This window comes from Zonotrichia leucophrys, chromosome 11 (assembly GCF_028769735.1).
Source record: "Zonotrichia leucophrys gambelii isolate GWCS_2022_RI chromosome 11, RI_Zleu_2.0, whole genome shotgun sequence".
Taxonomy (NCBI): domain Eukaryota; kingdom Metazoa; phylum Chordata; class Aves; order Passeriformes; family Passerellidae; genus Zonotrichia; species Zonotrichia leucophrys.
In genome coordinates this window covers 3,397,039-3,417,528 of record NC_088181.1, presented here as the reverse complement: position 1 = coordinate 3,417,528, position 20,490 = coordinate 3,397,039, and the positions used below count along the sequence as shown (strand labels likewise).

Sequence of the window (20,490 nt, the reverse complement as noted above, 5' to 3'; positions counted from 1 at the left end):
TCTGCCTCCATCCCTGGACCCAGCTTGCCAAACGCAACACAAGTGCTCCATTTGTCTTGCTGAGATGCCTAGGAAGGCTGAGAAAGCTAATTTGCCTCTGCTGAGCTCTTTCTTGAGGCCCCACCACAGCTGGTGCTGATTAATTTCTTGTGATGGTGCTGCCAGGCTTCACAACCTTCACAACCAGGCAGAGATTTGTGCCACAGGGTGTCAAATTCGAGTTTATCGTGGTCACTGAACCAGCAAGGCAAAGCCTCAGAGCACACAAGCTCTCTGCAAAGCCTCTTCCCATTAGTTATGCCTGTCCCTGCTGTCAATCCTGTAAAAAACAAACATTTCCCTTCTTTCAGGGCAAGGTTTAGGAAGTCCTGTCCAGAACTGCAATGCCCCATGTAACCCTGTGCAGGAAGCTGCAAAACTTGTCTGAAAGTGTTGTTCTTGTTCCCAAATCTATTCCTGACCTCTCTACGTTTATTTTCCGTGGCTGTGAAATTCTCTTTGACCTAATTACAATTCCCACTTGGTGTTTTGGCACTGGAAATGGAGAAGCAGAGCTGCTGAACAAAGAAGTGTGTCAGGTGCACTGTGGTCACCTCTGCCTCTTGAGCAGAGAGGAGCAGACAAGGGCTGGGATCATTTTACACCTAAGCCAGTGTTTAATTCTCCTAAGAGCCCCAAGATTGCAGCAGCTCAAAGCTTCCCACCAAGGATTAAGAAACCTCCTAAATATGGGTTTGTTGCAGGGATGGTAAAAAGAACAACAGAGTCTCTGAGAACTGTTCTTGAAAAACATTTATTCTGTCATGGATTTACAGCTCTGACTCCCAAGCCCCACAGCCTCTCCCAACAGGTCGTTCTGGGCACAGTTACCCTGGATGGAAAAACAAAAGCCATACAAAGGAGCCCCCCAAACAAAGTCTGGTACCAAAGTGAGCCCAGGTTTTCTCTGTGCTGTTGGATATTTAACCCCAGCTGGGATGGAGCTGCCCTGCCCCATCCCTTGGGCCCAGCTGGAGGATGTTCCCTGCCAAAGGCCCCAGGCAACTGAAGATGTTGTGTTTAACTGCAGAATAACCAGGGGGAACAGGGGTAGGGAAGGATTCAGCAGCTGCTATTTTTTTCAGACATCATTGAAAAAGGACATCTATGCATTTCAGTTTCACCTCCTGAGCCCCAGCATTAGCAAAGTCAGATACAAACCCAGAGACCAACGTACACAAAATAGTGACCAAGATCCAGACATTTCTAAGCCCCTCAGTTTACTGTGCTGTGACACCTCCAAAAAGCAACAAAACCCACTTTAGGAGTGTGGTGGATCTTATTTTTAAGAGGGAGGGACAGAGATGCAGCACAGAGCATAGCAACTGTCAAGCAATGTTTAAGGCAAATTTATTCCCATTTATCAGGAGTCAAAGAAATGGTTTTGTTTGTTGGCTTTGTTGTTGAAGCTGTTAGATAACATCTCAGCTGGACATTTCTGCTTACATGATTTAATCAGAGTTTGAGGGAAGTCATCTCAAGCTGATCTGAGCTTAGAACAGCAAATAATGTTATTCCCAAGAATATCAGTCAGAACAAATTTTTCAAAAATTAAAATAATTGATGTTCAGGACTCCCCCAAAACTTTCTTCCCTCAGAGACCAGGTTGAGCCCAAGTAAAACACACAGACATGAAGAAGGACACAGTGGCAAGCCTCTACAAACACAGGGCTGAGTAGGGCCAAAGCAGAGCCAAACCTAAATTCCACAGGTGTGAAACAGAGTTATGAGTAAAAAAAGGGGGAAAAAAGAAAAACAGAGCCCCAGAGAGGAATGTTTCATGAGAGAGAATGGAAAATAAAAGTCCTCGGAATGCAAAAAAGGGAGTTCTTAGGTGCAGCCACAGAAAGCTGGGGAGTTCAGTTGCCTCATCTCTCAGGTGTTAGTTTGTTGTGCCTTTGCCCTCCCTTGGAGATGCAGGTGATGGTGCCAGGAGGTTCCTGCCTTTACTCAGTCTGTGCATCATAATTAGCCCCCCCTGCTTTCTTCAGCTCGTTCTTGATGTAATCCTCATCCAGCTCTTTGTGGTCACTGATCACAAATTCTTTGGCAAAGTTCTGTAAGAGATAAAGAAAAAGCTTGTTAACAAAGGGGGATATTTTCAATTAGCTGATTGAAGGTGGGTTATCCAGATTCCCTGGGTGAATGAGCTGCATCCCCTGATCTCCTGTGGCTGGGATGATAAATAGCAAGCTGTGGATGAGACAGAGGGCTGGTGAAGGCAAAACCCAACACTTAACCTGGAAAAATGTTATGTATTCCACAGCCACTGGCTGCAGACCCAGTGCAGGGGTGCAGGGATGCACAGGCCAGGTTAGATCAAGTTCCCTAAGCAGTATGTGAACTGAAACCCTCAAAATTACTGACCTCCTGACCACCACTGACCCTCAGCATAATCTTGGCCAAGTCACTAATCCTCTCTGTGCCCTTTTTAGGACCCCTTCTCCTAAAAAAAGAACAGCACCACACCAGAGTACACCACAGTGTCACACCTGAGAAGGACTGAGCAGCACAGGGATGCTCCCAGGAGCAAACACAAGGCAGACATTGCCCCAGACCGGCTGTGCACAGGCTCTGCCCTGTGCTTTGTGTCCCAGGTGAGCTCCTGGGTGGATGCACTTGTGTGTGCAGGGCAGTTTCCTCCCTCCGGAGAGCTCTGGAGCTGGGCAAGCCCCAGGCAGTGCTGGGATGAGAGGCTGGGACACAGAAAACCTTGCTGGGAGCAGAATGGGACCCAGGGTGCCTTTAGGGCTCCTGTCAGAGGCAGCTCAGGGATTTTTTCCCTTTTTGGGGCCTGTCCTTCCTGCCTCCCAGCAGGGCTGGCATGGCATCCATGTGTGTGCACAGCCATTCAGCAAACAGCCTGTTTGCTGCTTGCTTTAGCATTTTCCTCCCCTTCCTAACCACAACTGAGAGCACTGCTTGAGTCTCCCTTCCCCCACATGACAAACACAAGCATCCACTGCACTCCACCAAAAACATGAATAAATATCCCAACAGCTTTGCTGAGACATCTCAGGGAATCTGCAATGCCCCAATGGCTGGGCAGTGAGTTCCCCAAAGGGTGATGGAGAAGGAGGGCAGAGGAATCTTGTGTGGGTCTCCCTGGCACAGGGGGGGCTCCTAATTGGTTTCAGCCTCTAAGCCATGGGAGAGCTCTTTATTGGCAGCATCCCAAGGGTCTGAGTTTGGGATCAGAGTCAGATAAAGGAGGGGGTGGAGGAGGATGCAGCTTGAAAGAGCCTCAGCACCTCTTTCATGCGGTGGGAGAGATGGAAAGGATGGAAAGCAGCTCCCTCCTCCCCCCTCTGGGCTGGGGCTGATCCTGTTTCACACTCAGGAAATCCTCGGAGCTGCTCTGCTGTGCCCGAGGGGCAGCTCCAGAGCGCTCAGCAATAACAGCCCTGCCTGCACTGCCCGCCTTTCCTGGCCATGGGGACAGCACAGGCACTCAGCCACGGCCTGGCAGAGTGCAGGGAGAATGGGAAAGACATTGCTTTTGAGAGAAAAACAAATCCTTTTCTTTTTTTTTTTTTTATTTTAAGACAGAAATAAAGAGGCAAACTGCCCAAACCATCAGATTTAGTCATGCTCACGAGTGTCCTACTTCCAGGTCTCCAGGGTGACATCTCTGCAAAGCTCAGCCCTTGCTAAGACCCACCCCAGCATTTTCAGCTGTTTGATGCTCCTGTGTGAGTTTTGAGCTGAGCCTTTTCAATTCCTTTTCTATGGTACCAGGTTTAACATTTTCCTCACCTTGGGAGCAAATTATCCAACACTACATTATTTCAGGGCAGGTCTTTGCCCCGCTTTAGTGAGAACTGAGGCAGGTCCATAAAACCATTTCTGAGAGGGATTCCATGAAAAGTGTATTTTATAAGTGTGGGGAGGATTTTCTTCAATGCAAAAATGTATTTTATAATGAAAAGTGTATTTTATAATGAAAAGTGTATTTAATAAGTATGGGGAGGGTTTTCTTCAATGCCCACTCTGCAGAATCCAGCTGATTCTGAAATTGAAACTGCAAGTGCACTCATGCCCAAACAGAGGAGAGTTCATTACATGTGCCACACAGTAAATATAATTACTCAATGCCTTCTCAAGCAGACACTTATCCAGATGACTCCTGGGTGATGATTTGTGGGCAACAGCCACCATTTCACCAAAACACCCTTTAATGAATGAACAGTGTCCCCCTAGCAGTGGCCAGATGGGTTCTGCTCCCAGCCACTCTTAAATATCCTCTTAGCTGACTGGGCCACCTCTTGTGCCAGATTTGTACCCTCAGAGTGCAATCTGGGTCACTGCTATTAATAACTCTGCTTTATTCCATTCTCTCAGGGTGCTCCTTGGTTCCTCACACCAGCTCTGACCCACCATGGTGTCTCCTCAAGCCTGGCCCCAAGGAGGGAAGATGCTTTTGGTGAGTTTGGTGCCTGGAATTTGTGATTTTAACATCCTGCTTGACCTTCACCAGCCTCATCACCCTGAATTTACTGTCTGAGCTCTCTGAGCTTTAGTTCAGGCTGCAAATCCTAGGGCACAATGCATAACTCTGATGCTTGGGCCCTTGATTTGCTGACATGTGTCTTCATCTTCCATCCTCCACTTCCTTTTCCCTTCTCCTCCCCCCAACCCCAGCTTTCCACAGCCACAGCAAGCCCTGCCAGTGAATTCTAGCCTTTGTCTTCACCCCAGTCAGCAGCAGCCTCCAGATAACAAAAACAATGATGCCATTTATCTTTCTCACTCTCACAACACAGCAGTGACCACAGGCTCTTTGCTTTGCCTCTCAAATCAGTGAGCAGCTCACAGAAATACTCCAGTGCTCCTCTCTGGCTCCAACTCCTCTTTGTGCCTGAGGTCACAATTTTGAAATCCCACACCAGGCACAGACTGAGAGGGCTCCAACCATGCAGGAGCAGAGAAGGAGCCTGCACCCTCCCTAGGTAGTATGAAATTTGTGCAGAAAGCTCAATCCTTCTCTTCCAGCAAGCTTAAAGGGGGAAAAAAGGGTGGAGTAGATTTTCTTCCTCTCTTCCAAGCCCTGAATGTTTAGCATATGGGCCATAAAATTTCCCTAAATTGCCCAAGGGATAATCTGTGTGGTGCAGATATTGTACCAAACCAGGTCTGCAGAGAGCCTTAAAAATCCCAGCCTGGGAAGCTGAAACCAGGAGTAAAATCCTTGTATAGTCCACAGACACTTCCCAGCAGCCACAGATGGTGCCAGGTAGCTGAGCAGCCTCTTGTCATTTTTTATTTATTTTATTTTTACTGGGGCTTGCAGCAGCTTCTGCTGATCTTCAGAACCCTCAGTTCTACTGTGCTTAATGTCACCACTCCCATGCACTGGTCACCTCATCCTCAGTGCAGAGGAGATGACATCTCCCAGGTTTCTTTTCCAGCATGGTCTGAGTCCCAGCCCTACAGCAAACCTGCTCCTGCACTCAGCTGTCAGACTCCAAGCTCAGCAAAAACCCTCTCTTCAAATCCACTGCCTGCCAATTTTACATGGAGCAGTTCCAGACTGTGAGAGAAGCCAGTCCAAACCTCTGGCAAACACTTGTCTCAGCAATGGGAGCTGCATTTCAGCTGCTCTGCAAATTCTCCCTGCTGTGCTCCATCCCACTGCAAGAGTCACAAGCCTGTGTGTCAGACACAGGGAGATGAGAAGCTGCTGATTCTGACCCTCTGCTCTAGACTGGGAGTTCTTGTAAATCCATATCCATTGGGTATGGTCATTACAGTAAACCAGAACAGGAAAAAACAGCCCAAAAGGAGAATTTGTTTTGCCTTCCCAGCAGGATCTCACTCACCCTCATGAGTAACTGTGACATGGCTGTTCCCTGTGAGTTTGATTTCCTGCCTCTAACAAAGCTACTAAACCTTCTGCTTTAATTCAGCTATTTCATCTTCTGCTCAGGACTCTGTACTGATATGAGAAAACCAAAGCACATACAGGGAATTCTGTGGGATCCCAAAATCAGGGACAGGGACCCCATCAGTGGGGCTCCCTCATGGGACACATCATCAGTGCAGTGAGAAATCCAGAGGAAAAGGGAAAGGTGAGCAAAAAAAAGATCTGGGTATGAGCTGCAAAACAGGAACCCAGTAGAGCTGTTGACATCATGAAAGCCAGATGAATTCCTCACCAAAAATAATGATGAATAAAATGCCTTGAATATTTGCTCACAGAAACAGAGCTGTTTTACCCTGAATATGAATTAGGGAAATAACAGAGCACATGATTTTGTGGGGGAAGGAGTGCTGATGAAAACAGAGTCAAAATCCATGGAAAATCTGACAAACTGGCAAAGATTGGGCAGTCCCTTTGCTGGGAGAGTCCTGCAGGACATGAATTCATCCCTGTCAGGAAAAAGACCCCAGTGCTGCCTAAGGAAGAGTTCAAATCTGGTAGGAAATGCAGTCATGAAGGGACAGAGTTCACAGAGAGGAAGGAGCACTCAGAGGGAAACCAAGCTCCATTTCTTTGGTGTTTGCATCAGAACCACCCCATCGCAGCACCAGGGGCCACTCCCAGTGCCTGGGCTGGTCCTTGCTGTGGGCTCTGGTGACCAAAGTGCAGCTGGCAGGGGACACCAGGGCTGTGGGTGGCTCTCTGAGCACATCTGCCAGCTCACCCTGGCCACAAGGTGACACATGGCTGCTGCTGCTGCCACCAAACAGATGCAGAAGTCACTGCTCCATGAAGTTCCCAGTTGTTTAGATTGTTCTAAGGGCAGGTTTAGACTCTACCCCAGAAATTATCTCCCAAACATCTTTATCAGCCACCTGCAATGGGAAACTCTGTGCCATTCTTCCCCCATTAGATCTGTCCTTGGCATGGAGAGGAGCCCATGGGCAGGAGGTGGGATTGTGCATCCCCCTGCTCCATTTCACAGCAGCCTCACACAGCAGGACTTAGCTAGACCCATTTTTACAGATAAATACTTGTTCCCCATCCTGGCCTTACTTCTCATCTGCTCCCAGTTGAACCAGGCTGCAGGCTGGAGCCAACATTTCCTGCTGAGTTAAGGAGGAAAGGATGGAAAAATAAATGGCTGTGGGGGAAAAAAATAGCTCCTGATAGTTCCTTAAATGGATTTGTCTACAATCCAAAAGAAATACAATAAACTCAAAACCCATTTTCCAACAACATTAAAGAGCTAATGAGCATAGGTCCAAGTAGGGCCAGAAGATCTGGCTCCCATCTAGCACAGATCAGAAGAACTACAGCTATTTGTAGCAGATGAGATCCATCCCTGTCATTTTACAGTTATTACAGCTAAAAATCAATTGTTCTTTCTTCCTGAGAGGTTTTCTGGCAACCTCCTGCACTCACTATCAGCACTCCAGAGCCACCTCCCCATGGATTTCACAGCACCTGCTCCTCCTTCCAAGGCAGGAACACAAAATTTGCCAGGGCAGCCCAGTTCCTCCCTCTGCTCTGTAATAGTTCACAGCCCATAATCCCCTCCTCACCAGCTCATGTCCTTGTGTTTTCCTGATGGCAGGTGCTTCTGGGAGCCCAGTAACCATCCCTGGTGGGATCCTCTTTGTCCCAGGGCTGGCAGGAGGTGCCTGAGCTGACTGGCTTTCCCTTGGTCTCACAAGAACATTAACATTTATTGGTGTTTGCTGAGCCCTGAGCAGAGCTCAGCCCAGCTCAGGATATAAAACAGGAATCTCCTCACACTTGGGTGTTAAATAAAGACCCACAGGTGCTTTGGCAAGTAGTGCAAGATTGTGAGAGCCCTTCAGGGTTTGCTGAGGGCTTCTCAGAGTGAAGAGTGCTCTTCTGGAACCCCAAACTGTCCCTTGTGCAGCTCAAAAATCCTCCTTGTGCCACCCTTCCACAGGGTGAGTGCACCTCTGGGCCCACCTGCACCCAGACCAAAAACCTCCCACCCTAGGGCACTGCTTATTCTAAATGATGAACCAACACTGCCTCAGAGTTGGAATTTATCATTAAAGAAAAAAACAAAAGTGTATTTTTCTATGTATAACTCACATCTCAAATAATCTCCGTAAAAAACAGAACACTGAGAATGTACCTGAAGGTCAAGGGAGCTGCTAAGAGTGAAATAGCTCTGAGATAAACTCCCTCCATTACATTTCAGCTGGACTTTCTTGTCCTTGTTTATTCTGACAGATTACCTGCAAGGTCACAGGCATACAGAGAAGAAAATGGTTCTGCTTTATCTCACTGCACTCAGAGGGATTCAGTTGCATATAAAGAACTATTCAAAATACTTGTCAAGATAATTTCTCCTGGACAGGAGATCACCTTTGCTGTGACATTCAGAAATGCTTTGCAAGCATTTATAGACAAGGTTGCTCAGTAAAAGTGTATCAAGCACCAGTTGTATTGTTTTTATATTTCAGTACAGACTAATTGGAATATGAAAGCTTTTAAGTAACAGCCAAGAGTGGTTAATGCTCCACCAGATTATTAACTTGTACAGACTACTAATCAAAGATGAAACAAGTGAAATTGCAAATTATATGTAACAGACCTAGGGACAGATCTGAGCACAGTGCTCAGGAATGCTATTCAACTCAACAGGAATACATTGTCTAAACAGATTTTAAAGAAAATCTTGGGCTTAGTGACTCACATAAGAGTCATTCATTAGTACTCTATAATTTCATTTTCAGCTACAATTACGCAGTTTCAGCTGCTTCCCATGAGCAGAAACTTGCTTTCCTGTCTCTCAGGTGTCATTCTGGAAGTTTCTTTGGAGAACAGGCCCCTCTGAGTTGTCATTCTGAAACATTCAGCATCAGAGTTTATCCTCTGGAAGGACAGGGATGTATTATCTTCATTCTTCTTATCTAAATGCAATCCTCTGTATCATATAAACTACCAAAGAGTTGAGGGGGCTTCATTCTCACCCTTCCAGTGTCCTGTTGGGAGGTTTCTTTACACTGGCAAGAGCTCATTTATTGAGGGAGATTAATTTAATCATCAGCCTGTTATCCAAGAGCATAAACAAAACCATTTCTCATGCTCTGGTGAGCTGGTTCTATGTTTCATTGGAAGAGCTAATTTTGCTCTATATACTCCTCCAGAAGAAACATTCCAAACATCAGCATCCTCTCCATCACAGCCAGGTCTCAGCTGTGCCTCCCAGAGTCACTTCTCTCCTGGCTGTTGTTTGTTCTCACTTGGACTGAGCACATTTCTCTTTCCCCTGCTACGCCCAAGGCCAAACAAAGCCTGTTCACATCTAGTTAGCCATTAAGAGCTGTTAGTTAATTGGTGCCACGGGGACTTCAGACTTTGGGTGATTAGCTCCACAAATCCACCGTGCAAAGGCAAAAGGCCTCTGGAGAAGTTTAAACAAGGGTGTGGGTTTTCCTGTTTAATTTTACCTGCTGAACTGAATACTGCTGATGATCATTCAGTAGTGAGTTATTTCCATGGCAAGGAAGGGGATGGGAGACATCTCAGTGGTGCCAAGGAGGGGAGTGCAGAAATTCCCTCCTCATGGAATAGCTAAGGCAGCCTTAAGCTCAAAAGATGCTTCTTTATGCCTGAGTGCTCAAAGGGCAGATGTTAAGCCTTCCTAGGAGGAAGACAGGCAATAGGAAACTGTATTTTTTTTAAAGGATTAACTCCTAAGTTGGAGGATGAGCCAACCCTTCCCTCTCTCTGCCTCCTGCTGCTGTTGGTACAGAGAACAGCGATGGGAGCTGCTGGTTAGGAGCAAAAGGAAGAGCTTACCTGTACTACTTCCTTGACCAGAGTCTTGTCAGTCCCAGTTTTGGCTCTCTGCAGGCCACTGACATCCTCTCCAATCCAGGTGATGAGGGCAAACTTGACTCTCTTGCTCATGGCATCGCCGGTGGTGAATCGGACAAAGCCGAACAATCGCACATCGTCTGCAATGAGGCAAAAAAGGGACCAAAGGATTAAAACCAGCAACATCCCTGCCTTCCCCTCTGCAGGGTGAGCCTACAGCTCCCAAACACCAAGGCAAGGCACTGATCCTGTGTCCAGTGCCAGCATTTGGGAATCAGGGCTCTGCTCACATGCCCTGTGCTTGCAAGGTGTGCTTTGCCCGTGTGGGCTCTGCCCCTTCTGGGTTCTCTGAGTTACTGGAGGAAACTGGCTGTGCTGGACACCCCACACCACAGTGGAAATGGCTAAAATACAGTCAGCAGGCAGGTCAAGAGCACAGTTACACATTGAGCCAAATGATTCATCTGCAGGTCTGGTGAAGAAGGGAAGACAGTGATATGCTGGTGTCTCCTTCTTACAGAATAGCAGGATTAGGGTCACACTTTATAACATTGCCAGAAACCATTACCATATCCTGATCTCTCTTTCTTACAGAATAGCAGGATTAGGGTCACACTTTATAACATTACCAGAAACTGGCCATTGTGCAAGTGTGAGCTTTCTCCCTCCTTCCATCCATTTCTGGCTCACTTGTAGTATGAGTTTACAAGAAGGAGGGGAGAGGAAGGAGGAAAAGAAAAATCTGCAATGACTTGCCCAGGTGTGTTTTTCTATTCCTTCCAAAGCCCTGGAGGGAAAAGCCCTGGACTTTAGAGCTGTGCTGATCCCTGTTTCACAGCTGGCTCGTGCTACATCACACCAGACTGATTTAGCCTGGCCATATGTGTGACAACCTTGCAGACTCTTATCTCAGAGAGCTCCTTCCTCCATCTCCTGTGACTCATGGAGCAGTTGGAAGCTTCCTGATCAGGAGCAAGCACCATCCCCCTGCATCCCCAGGCTCCAAGGGATGCTGGAACCTTCCACCAGGAGGGCAGAAAGCAGAGCAGATGGACACTTGTGCAATTGTGGGATATTCCTAATAATCAATATTTCAATCTTCATCTCTCAGAGGTCACTTGAGGCCTTTAAAGGAGGTGACTCAAAGCAGAAGAACAAACCTGCTGTTAGAGAAGACTCCTGGTAATCCTGGCACACTTGTTGTGGCCAGTTCAAAGTGCCTTAGAGGGATTTGCTGGGCTGACTAATTGCCAGGTGAAAATGTTGGCTCCAGGTGTAGGAATGACTGCCAACATCCCCAGCACACTCTGTGAGCAGCCAGGACAGCCCCAGGAGCTCTGGAGACAGGGGAGAAGCAGCTCTAAATTGCTCATCCCCTGAAAATAAGCTGCTAGAAATCAATGCTAAAAAGAATTTGGATATTCTCTGCAAGCTAACAGATCTCAGAGCTTCTTTAGCACTTTGATTTGCCGAAGTGTGGACAAATACAAATTCTCCTTGATAAAAGAGAAGACTTTTTTAAATCTGAAAAAAATCCACCTCTGCTCTCCCTGTTTTATTCTCTTTGTTCTTTTTTATTTTTTTGTTACTGACTGAGTAATACTGGGCAAACTGGAAAATGGATGTAGGGGGGTGTGTGAGCCAGTACAATGTTCAAAACAAACTCCTCTCAAGATTTCAAAATAGAAACAAAAAGAAAGATCTTATTCAGAGGAAAAATCCAGATTGATCTTTGGAAGGAGAGAAAGAGTCGTGGATCAACAATGCAGGCAAACAAAACTTCTCTCTCAGTTGCCTTGATGCTGGTGAGTGCAGGAAATGCACGTGGGGGCTGCTGGTTCTGACAGCAAATCCTCTTCCCAAGATTGATTAGAGCCATAAATGAAGCGACAGCCAGGAAATACCCAAGGTGAAGAGAGACAGTAAATCCCCTAATGTTACAATTAACAGCTCCAGGAGCCAGCCTTGCTTCCCCAGCTCTGACAGCAAAGGAGGCCACACTGCCCAGAGCTGTGCTGTGCCTCCTCTGGGAACAGCCCTGGCAGTCCCAGAGTGCTGGGAGATCCTGCACTGCAGTGGTGTCACACCCTTCCCATGGAGCCCTCTGTCCCCACCTTAGGTTCTCATCCCTGTCACAGAGCCTGAACACTGCAACGTGCCCCTTTGTGATAAAGATAGTGGGAAAAAGATAATGAATGTGAAAAACCAGTGCTTTTTCATAGCAGCACAGAGAGGGAGCTCCAGGGATGCCCCATCCAAGTGTCCAAGGCTAGGTTGGAAGGGGCTTGGCGCAATCTGGGATAATGAAAGGTGTCCCTGCTTATGACGTGATCTTTAAGGCTCCTTCCAGCACAAACCATTCTGGGATTCTGTGAATTTGTCAGTCAGAATAACTTCCCTTTGACATTATCCCACAGCTCACTGGCAGCAGCAGGATTTGCTTCTCAGCAGAACTCTCAGTGCTTGCCCATCCTGGCTGAAGAGAGCCAAATGCAGCAATTCCAGCTTTCATCCATGAGATCACCTGAGCACGAACAACCCTTGACTTCACCATGTCCTGTAAGTTTAATGAGCACCTGAGGTTGGACTGGGGCTCTGAGTCACCTTTGGGCAGATTTTCCTGGGGCTGCCTCACTTGTGGGGGCTTGAAGGGGTCACACCCAGCTGGGTCCTGTCTCCTCCTGTCTCCCCATGGAGTTTAAACCCCACTGGAGGCAGAGCAGGCCCTTTAGCACAAACAGGATATTTAGCACAAACGTGATGCCTTAGCTGCTGCACACAAAGCCGGAGGGAATGTGAATTGGAGCCCTGAGCAATTAACATGTCTCAGTTCCTAAAAGGGCATCAGGGACGGATGGAGAGGTTTTTAGCGCTAGCTCAGCCTGGGTATAAGCCTCTCCAAGTGCAGGTCAAAATCCCTGAGCAGAAGTGGCTGAGTTTCACAATTAGTCTGAAGCGTGTTCGGAGTGATAAGGGGATCAAAACGCAAGTTCTTCCCTTCTCCCAGATTTCCTCTTTCACAGTTCATCAGTTCTGCCCTGCCACATCAGCTCCCCACGCTGGAAGTCATCAATGCCATCAGTGCCAATTCCCAGAGAAATCTCAAGGCATTAACATCCAGCAGCCCCTGCTCACACAAAAGCACTCACGGTGGTTTTAGGAATTTGCTGGGAGTGAGGGGAGCAGAACAAATCAGAGAGAGACAGCACAGATTGCCCCTGAAGGAGGAAATCCTGCCCAGAGCTGTGCCACCCCTTCCCAGCCACTGAGACATGAATTTCAGGGCAGAGAGAAGTGAATAACTGGTCTGGGGAGAACGGAAATAGCAGCTTTATTTGAGATCACACAGGATCCAAACAGCAGAAATTAACAATGTTTATTCAATTAATACCACGGCTCCCTTCACCATGGCTGGACAAACAATGAGCAGCACAGTGAATGCCTTAACCAGCATCACTTGGTATTTCTCTCCAAACTCTTTATTTATCACTAAGACAGGATTTTCCAAATATTCTGCTTAAACTGCCCTTGACTGTCAACAAACCTTGATGCCAAACTACAGAGATTTCCTTCATGGTATCCTTCCCTTTTTCTACATCCACTCAAGTGATTTGGTTCAGCTGTGCTGAAAAATTCCCCCTTAGATTAAAATGCAGTGAGTCATCAGTAAAAGATAATAGCTGCAGGAAAGAAATTCAGTGCCAAACCATCAGGGTTCTGAGGGCTCTGAGTGGCCAGGCCAGGGATGTGCCACAATAAAACCCTGCTCCATGATAAAACCCCTGCTCCATGATAAAACCCCTGCTCCCAGCTTCACCTGCCTGCTGAACCAAGGTCACAGGCAGCCAGGCAGGTGATGGACTGACCTGCTTTTGTCTTCTGTCCAACATGAATTACCACAGGACGTGACAGGTTCCATGAAGATTTAATTTGTTTGCTTCAATTGGATTAATATTAGATTAATTTGTCAATTTTCCACCTCTTCAGTCAGCCCTGTGGTCACGTGGCTACAAGTGCAGATAGAAATGTTCCTTCCCTCTTCCTACACTGTTTTTTCCTCTTAAACCCTGCACTAAGCCCCCAGCTCTCGTGCAGGGCTGCCTTGCTCTACCCCAAAGTGTTCATTAAACCATCTCAGACCCCACCACAGGGCCTTGCTGGGGCACCAAACTTCTCCAGGTGACTCAGGGTGGCCCATGTGAGTGCAGGGACACAAATGCAGGGACAGTGACCCCACAGTGGCTGCTCTGCTACAGGGGGTGCTGCTACCCCAGTGACAGTCACGGCTCCTCTCCTGACCTGGGTGGATGCTGAGTGGGAGCAGAAGGGGACCCAGCTCTTCCCTGAAGGGAGGAATGGTGCTGTTGGTTGGCCAGAAGGGCCAGGCAGGCCCCAAAACACAGGGCAGGCAAAAGGTACAAAGCTCTTCTTTCCCTGCTCCTGTGCCCACCATGGGATGGCAAAGGCAGGCCCACAGCCATGATATTTAATTAAACACCACAAAACCAAGAGCTACCATCAGTTACCATCACAAAACCAAAGAGCTATCAAGAGTTACCACAAAACCAAGAGGTACCATCAGTTACCATCACAAAACCAAAGAGTTACCAAGAGTTACCAAAAAAACCAAGAATTACCAAGTTCCACAAACCAAGAGGTTACCATCAGTTACCATCATAAAACCAAAGAGTTACCAAGAGTTACCAAAAAAACCAAGAATTACCAAGAGTTACCACAAAACCAAGAGGTACCATCAGTTACCATCACAAAACCAAAGAGTTACCAAGAGTTACCAAAAAAACCAAGAGTTACCATCACTGCAGGCCCTGACCCCATGAGTTACTCCCACAAAAATCAGTGAGAATATTCCCTGAATCCACCCCCTGTCCACAGCAGGGCCAGGCTAAGCCTGGGCTGCAGCTGGCAGCCAGGAGATCTCTGTGACCCTGCCAAGAGCACGTCCACATGGCAGGGAGGGCACAGGGGCAGGGTGACAAACTCCATAAGCCACCCATGGCCCCAGGTCTTGCTTGAAATAGCCAGTAAGGGAAAGCAGGAGAGATGAACGCTGAGGAGGAAAAACAAAAGCAGTAGGAGATTGATTTACAAGGCCCATTTTAGCAACTTAAGATGCAGCCAAATGCAGATAAGCACCTATCTCATTATATGTCCTCGTGTGTTTTTACAAATCTTTCCTACAACCTCAGGTGCCAACGTTACCTTGGTGATGTCTCAACTCACAGCTCCTTCCTTTTTAATGTGCAGCCCAGGCTTTCTGGGATAACTGATCTAAACCCCAAAAAACTTGTATTTTTATTAGGAGCCAATTTTATTTCTATTTTCTAATATTTTATGTCAACCCCAAATGATTTTATAGGGTATTTATTTTCTGTTCTTCTAAAGATTTTCTGTTCTTCCTGCTGCTGAATGCCCAGTGTGGTTTTGGGCTGATCTTTTCAGACACATGAATAACTATCCCATTTCATGCTGTCATTGCAATTATTTATCTGCACTGAGGCTTTCCAAATAAAAGGCTCATTATTTCTTTTGTCAGAGATGCATTGAAAACAGCTGTTCACATATGGCATGGGGGGGAGGTGGGGGGAAATCCAGCCTTCTGACCACTCCATTTTTTAATAGTAGAATACACACTAAAAAAATTAAATTAAACCACAGACAGAGCCAATGTGATGCTCTGCTGCTTCATAATAGAGACACTGAGACAATGTCCAGGGCAGTCAGGTACAACAGACACACACAAAAGTTCCACAGGATGTCATTTCAGTTGTAACTCATTCTGTTCTTCTCAGCAACAGCATCACCAGCCCAGTTGTAGGACTTTGAAATTAAAAACATCAAAAAACAAATCCTAAGAGCTGTCACATCCTTCCATACAATAACCTTCAACTCTTATCTATTTCTGGCCTCAAATGCACCAGCTCAGCTGTTTTGTTTTTTTTTTTCCAAAGTGTCCTGATGGCACGTAGTGCTAACCACCAAATTAATGCTTCCTCTGGAGCCAGGCCATCTGCAGAGCAAGAGATGGAACTGGGGAGTAAAATGGATCAGAAACCTTGAATCAACTCCTTGTTTAATGCAGAGGTAATCTGTGCTGCTAAACACAACCAAAACAGTCTCAGCCAGCAGACACAGGGGTGTCCACAGGGGGTGTTCAGTGGCCCTGGCACAGTGAATGTCCTCAGGTCTGTGTCCTGACTCTGTGGGTCAGACCAGGGCCAGCACAGGCACGACACTGGAAATTAGGCAGGACATTGGCCATTAGACAGGACTGCAGGAGGAAAATTGGCCCCATGGACCAACCTCCTCAAATCACCAACGGAATTGTTCCACGTGGCCTAAACCAACCTCCATGGCTTAAACCAACCTCCATGGCCTAAACCAACCTCCTTGGCCTAAACCAACCTCCATGGCTTAAACCAACCTCCTTGGCCTAAACCAACCTCCTTGGCTTAAACCAACCTCCGTGGCCCAAACCAGCCTCCATGGCTTTGCTGTGGGATAGGCTGGAGGAGAGGTGTCACACACTGGGGCTGCCTTTGAGGGCCAGGGAGGATGGATGTCTGTCTCTAAAGCAGGGTCTGCTGCCTCCCAGGCAGTGCTGGAGTTGTCTGAGACAAACAGACCTTGACAGGGACAGCACAACAGTGACTGACACACAGAAGTTCAGGGTCTGGCTGTGTTTGCAGCATCACCCCAGGACCCTGAACAGAAGGGCACTGAAGGAGCTCTTCTTTCCATGTTTCCTTCCTCTAGGAGTGGCAGCTGCTGTCCCCAAATGGGGATGGGGGAAATGTGATAATTTAATGATGCTGTTTGTACAATCTTTCTGTTCCTGCACAAAGCTTAGTGAAGATGGAAAGAGGAAAAGGCCCTCGTGCCAGGATCTGTAGCATGCAGGTCTGATGTGGGAGGTGTATCTGACAGCACAGCAGAGGACAGAACCCACAGCAGGGCCAGCAGCAGCTCCTGGCTCAGGGCATGGGCCTCCCTGCCCCAGCTCAGCACCTGTGGCACCCCAGCAGCCCCAGAGCAGGGCTGGAGGTGTGCAGAGCTGGTTTGTGACACGGCCTCCCTCAGCTGCTACTTCCTCTAAAAGAAGCAATTTCAGTTTCTCTCCTTTCCCTTTGTCCCCAGCCACTCTGGTTCCCCAAGCAGGTTTGCAGAGGCAGTGATGGGCATGGAAAGGGTTATGGATAGGGGGGAAAAAAGCAAAAGTAGGGGCTGTTACCAACAGCCCCCTGACCTCTGTCACTGTACAAGGCAGGACATCCAGCACAGGCAGAGAGATTCTAAAGTGGCACAAAAGCCCCTCCAGGTCCCAGAGCCACAGGAGGCAGCACACAGCAACCCCGCCCAGCACGGGAGCAATGGGTACCAAGGTGCTTTTCATGAGAATGGCTCTTAAAGAAAGCAGAACACGACGGGGACTCTTTGCACTCTGAGATTTCAATCCCAGCTCCTGCTCTCACCTCTAACCACCAAGTGATGCTCAGCTTCTACCAGAGGCAGCTGCTGCACCTTGTGGCTTTCAGAGCAGCGTTTCTCACACAACAGGAATTCAAAACAAAGAAGTTTGTTCTGATACCAAGGTTTTTTAAATTTTTAATTGCATTTTTTGAAGCTGTTTGCATTGATAGCAGCTCCTCTCCCCTCCAACGAAACATAAAAGGAGATGGAAGAGACCAGGATGAAAGAGATGGAGCAACAAGAAGAAACAACATTCAACAGCTTTTCCCATCCCTTGCTACTCTTTTTCACTGACTTTGTTTCAGTAGAAATATTCCAACCAACTCTACTTTCTTCCAGATGGGAAGGAAGTCTCCAACTTCACTGCTGGCACAAGGTTTGATCCCTGACTGTGTCTAGCAGGCCAGGTGAACGTTTGCTGCACAGATGGAGGCTCCAAAACTTGCATCTCTTCCTTCCCCAACCGCAACACTGAAATTCGTGGGTGGAGGAAGATCTCTTTGAGCTCTCAGCCAAGGACCAGGCACCTCCATTTGCCTTTTTTTTAAAGCCTCCAACAGCTGTGCTCCAGAGGTGCCTTTGAGGACAACTTCTTGGTCCTGGTGTGCCGGGGAACAGCCCTCAGCAGGTGCACAAGGGAAAGGAGGAACAGGGAGCAATGGAGCAGCTCTAAGGGATTTAGCTCCCCATTAAAGGCTAACAATACCCCACAAGTGCCCTAATATTTAACTCTTTCCTTACTGAGCTCATTTCTAAAATACAGAGAATTTCCTTTTTTTCTGTCTTGGGCTCAGCTTGGTTTATAAGCCCTGTTAAGAACACAGATGTGGCCACACTCCAGAGTGCAGTGTGTGCTTCCACCATTTGTCATCCTCATCCTCCTCAACCCAGCTCCTGCCTGTGCTCTGCCAAAGCCCCTCTGCCTGCTCAGCCACCCCAGGAAAGGATTCTCTTTGCCACAGGATGGAGGAGAGGAAGTTCTTAAGTTCTTTTCTCTTCCAGAAAAAGCATTGAAAATCAGCTCAGACAAAAAGAAAGACAGGAACTGTATAAAGGCAAGGAGAGAAAATAAATGGGGAAAGTTCCCCTGTAAGCCTCAGGTGTCTGGAGACAGCAGAGATGCTCAGTTAAGTTGTTCAGGAGAGGAGACAGAGAACTCAGATCCTGAAGTCATTGACCTCCCAAGGGAACAATTAACCACTGCCATGAACTTGCACAGTGCTGAGCCCTGGGATTCCCTGGGTTCCAGGTAATTGCTCTTCCCTTCTGTTGCCCACTAAAAAGAGTTGAGTGGGAAGGAGTTCCTGCAGTGCAGGATCAGCTCTTCTGACACCAACCACAACAGGACCTTTCCTAGTTCTGAGATTTCCCCGCAGGTTCTCAGGAACAGCTGGAAGCGAGTGGCTGCATTAATCTCAGTGAGACCCCGCTGCCAATATCGTAGCAGAGCAGCCTAAACCATCTTCATCTCATGGCTCCTTTCCAGGGACTAAAATACACTTTTCTCCTGTCAGATCAGAGCTGTCCTGCCCTCAGTTACTTTCCTAAGAGTTCTCCCCTTGCACTCAGTAAAGCCCAGCCAAGCCCTGGGACTGCCAGCCCCACGGTGTCCCCATGAACTGCCCCACCTTGGGAGGGCAGAGACTGCTCAACACAATTCCTCCACAGCTCAGACACAGAATTCTGAAAATGCAGGTGAATCACAGCACTACATTATAAGTAACTGGCTGAGTCTTTGTTATAATTCAGTATTAGTAAAAAACACTCCGTATCTCACCTCACTTGGTGACATTAACTAGCAGCCAAGATAGGAGAAAAACTGATAAAAACTGAGATAAAAATCAAAACCCCCCCCTTTGTGAAACTCATCAAAAGTCACGATCAGAGGCAGTTAAACGCTCATTTTCCCCAGGCTTTGTTCCTGCCCTGAACGTTCCACAGCCGGCAGCTCCACAATCCACTGCCACGTTTGAACCTGGAGCCCCAACAGTTGCGGTTGTGCAACGCCACATCTGCGATTGTTCGATTGTTTGCAGGGCTGGATTGTTCAGCCCAGCTTTGCAACGACCACCCTCCAGTCAGGTTTCGTGTCTTTAAAAAAATCCAGCGAGCCTTCCAACTGCAGTCACTTCAGTGCTATGATTTTCAGAAGGATTTTATAAGTATTTCATTCCCAACGATCTGCACGACCGCATCTTTCTGGCCACAACCGAGTCGGGTTTTGCCCTGAAATTGCATTGCTAACAAGGCGGCCGTTGCTTATCAGGCGTTTTATCTCGTTTATAGCCGAGGAGCAGTGAAGGATTGTGCAAAGAGGGGAGGAAAAGCCCAAAGGACGTGAAGTCTAAGGGTGAGACAAAGGAGCCGCTGGACTCTGGACTTGGGGGAGCTGCGCTGTGTGGGGCTGAAAGGCGATCCCGCAGGACAGGGCGGGCAGGGAAGCAGCAGCAGCGCTAATCCCGGTCCCCCCAAGTTTCCTCCCGTCCTTTCCCCTCTCAGCGGGCACCAAGAAGGGCAGCAAGGGGCCAAGGCACGGACACGGAGCTTACCTGTGCACTTCCTTTTGAAGGCTTCATAGTCTACCCCTTGGTCTCCAGGGACGATCGTAGAGCCATTGTACTTAAACGTCACCCTTCGGGGAGGGAGAAGACAAGGGGAAAATACAGTTAAAAGTCACCTTTCCGGATGGGGGGAAGGAAAGGGGAACAACACGTTTAAAAGTCACCCTTTGGAATGGGGGAAGGGAAGGCGAAGAATACATCGAACAGTCACAATCTTTAAGAAGGGAAAGGAGGAGATGGGGAAGAATAGGCGGTGAAAAACCCATCCTTTAGGAAGAGAGGAAGAGGAGAAGGGGGTGAGATCTGTACAATTCACCCTTTGGGGAGCGGGGGGAGAAGACAGCGAACCCCAGCGCCCGCTGCCCGTCCGGGGGGATGCCGGGGGGCACCTACCAGTTCACCTCGGTGGCATCGTCCCTGACGAGGTTGTACGCCTCCCTGCACGCCTCCTTGTCGATTTTGGTGGCCATGGGGGCGAAGGGGAGGGGGGGCAGCGCGGAGCGGCGCGGAGCTGGGGGGGCCGCGGCCGCCGCTGCTGCCGCACCGCGCTCAGCGAGCCGAGCCGAGCCGAGCCGAGCCGAGCCGAGCCGAGCCGAGCCGAGCGTGGCCCCGCGCAGCGCGCCCGTCCCGCCCCCGCCGCCGCCGCCGCCAATG

The 20,490-nt window shown here is 48.2% G+C and overlaps 1 protein-coding gene across 1 annotated transcript; it reads right to left on the bottom strand.

The window, feature by feature from the left end:
• Positions 1-774: 774 nt before the first annotated feature.
• On the bottom strand, positions 775-20,436 carry COTL1 (coactosin like F-actin binding protein 1). The gene is made up of 4 exons (XM_064722869.1): positions 20,230-20,436; positions 19,825-19,907; positions 9,770-9,927; positions 775-2,096 (listed from the first exon to the last, which is right to left on the bottom strand). The coding sequence occupies exons 1-4, from the start codon at positions 20,304-20,306 to the stop codon at positions 1,986-1,988; spliced, it is 429 nt and encodes a 142-aa protein (XP_064578939.1). The 5' UTR covers positions 20,307-20,436; the 3' UTR covers positions 775-1,985.
• Between the last annotated feature and the right edge of the window lie 54 nt (positions 20,437-20,490).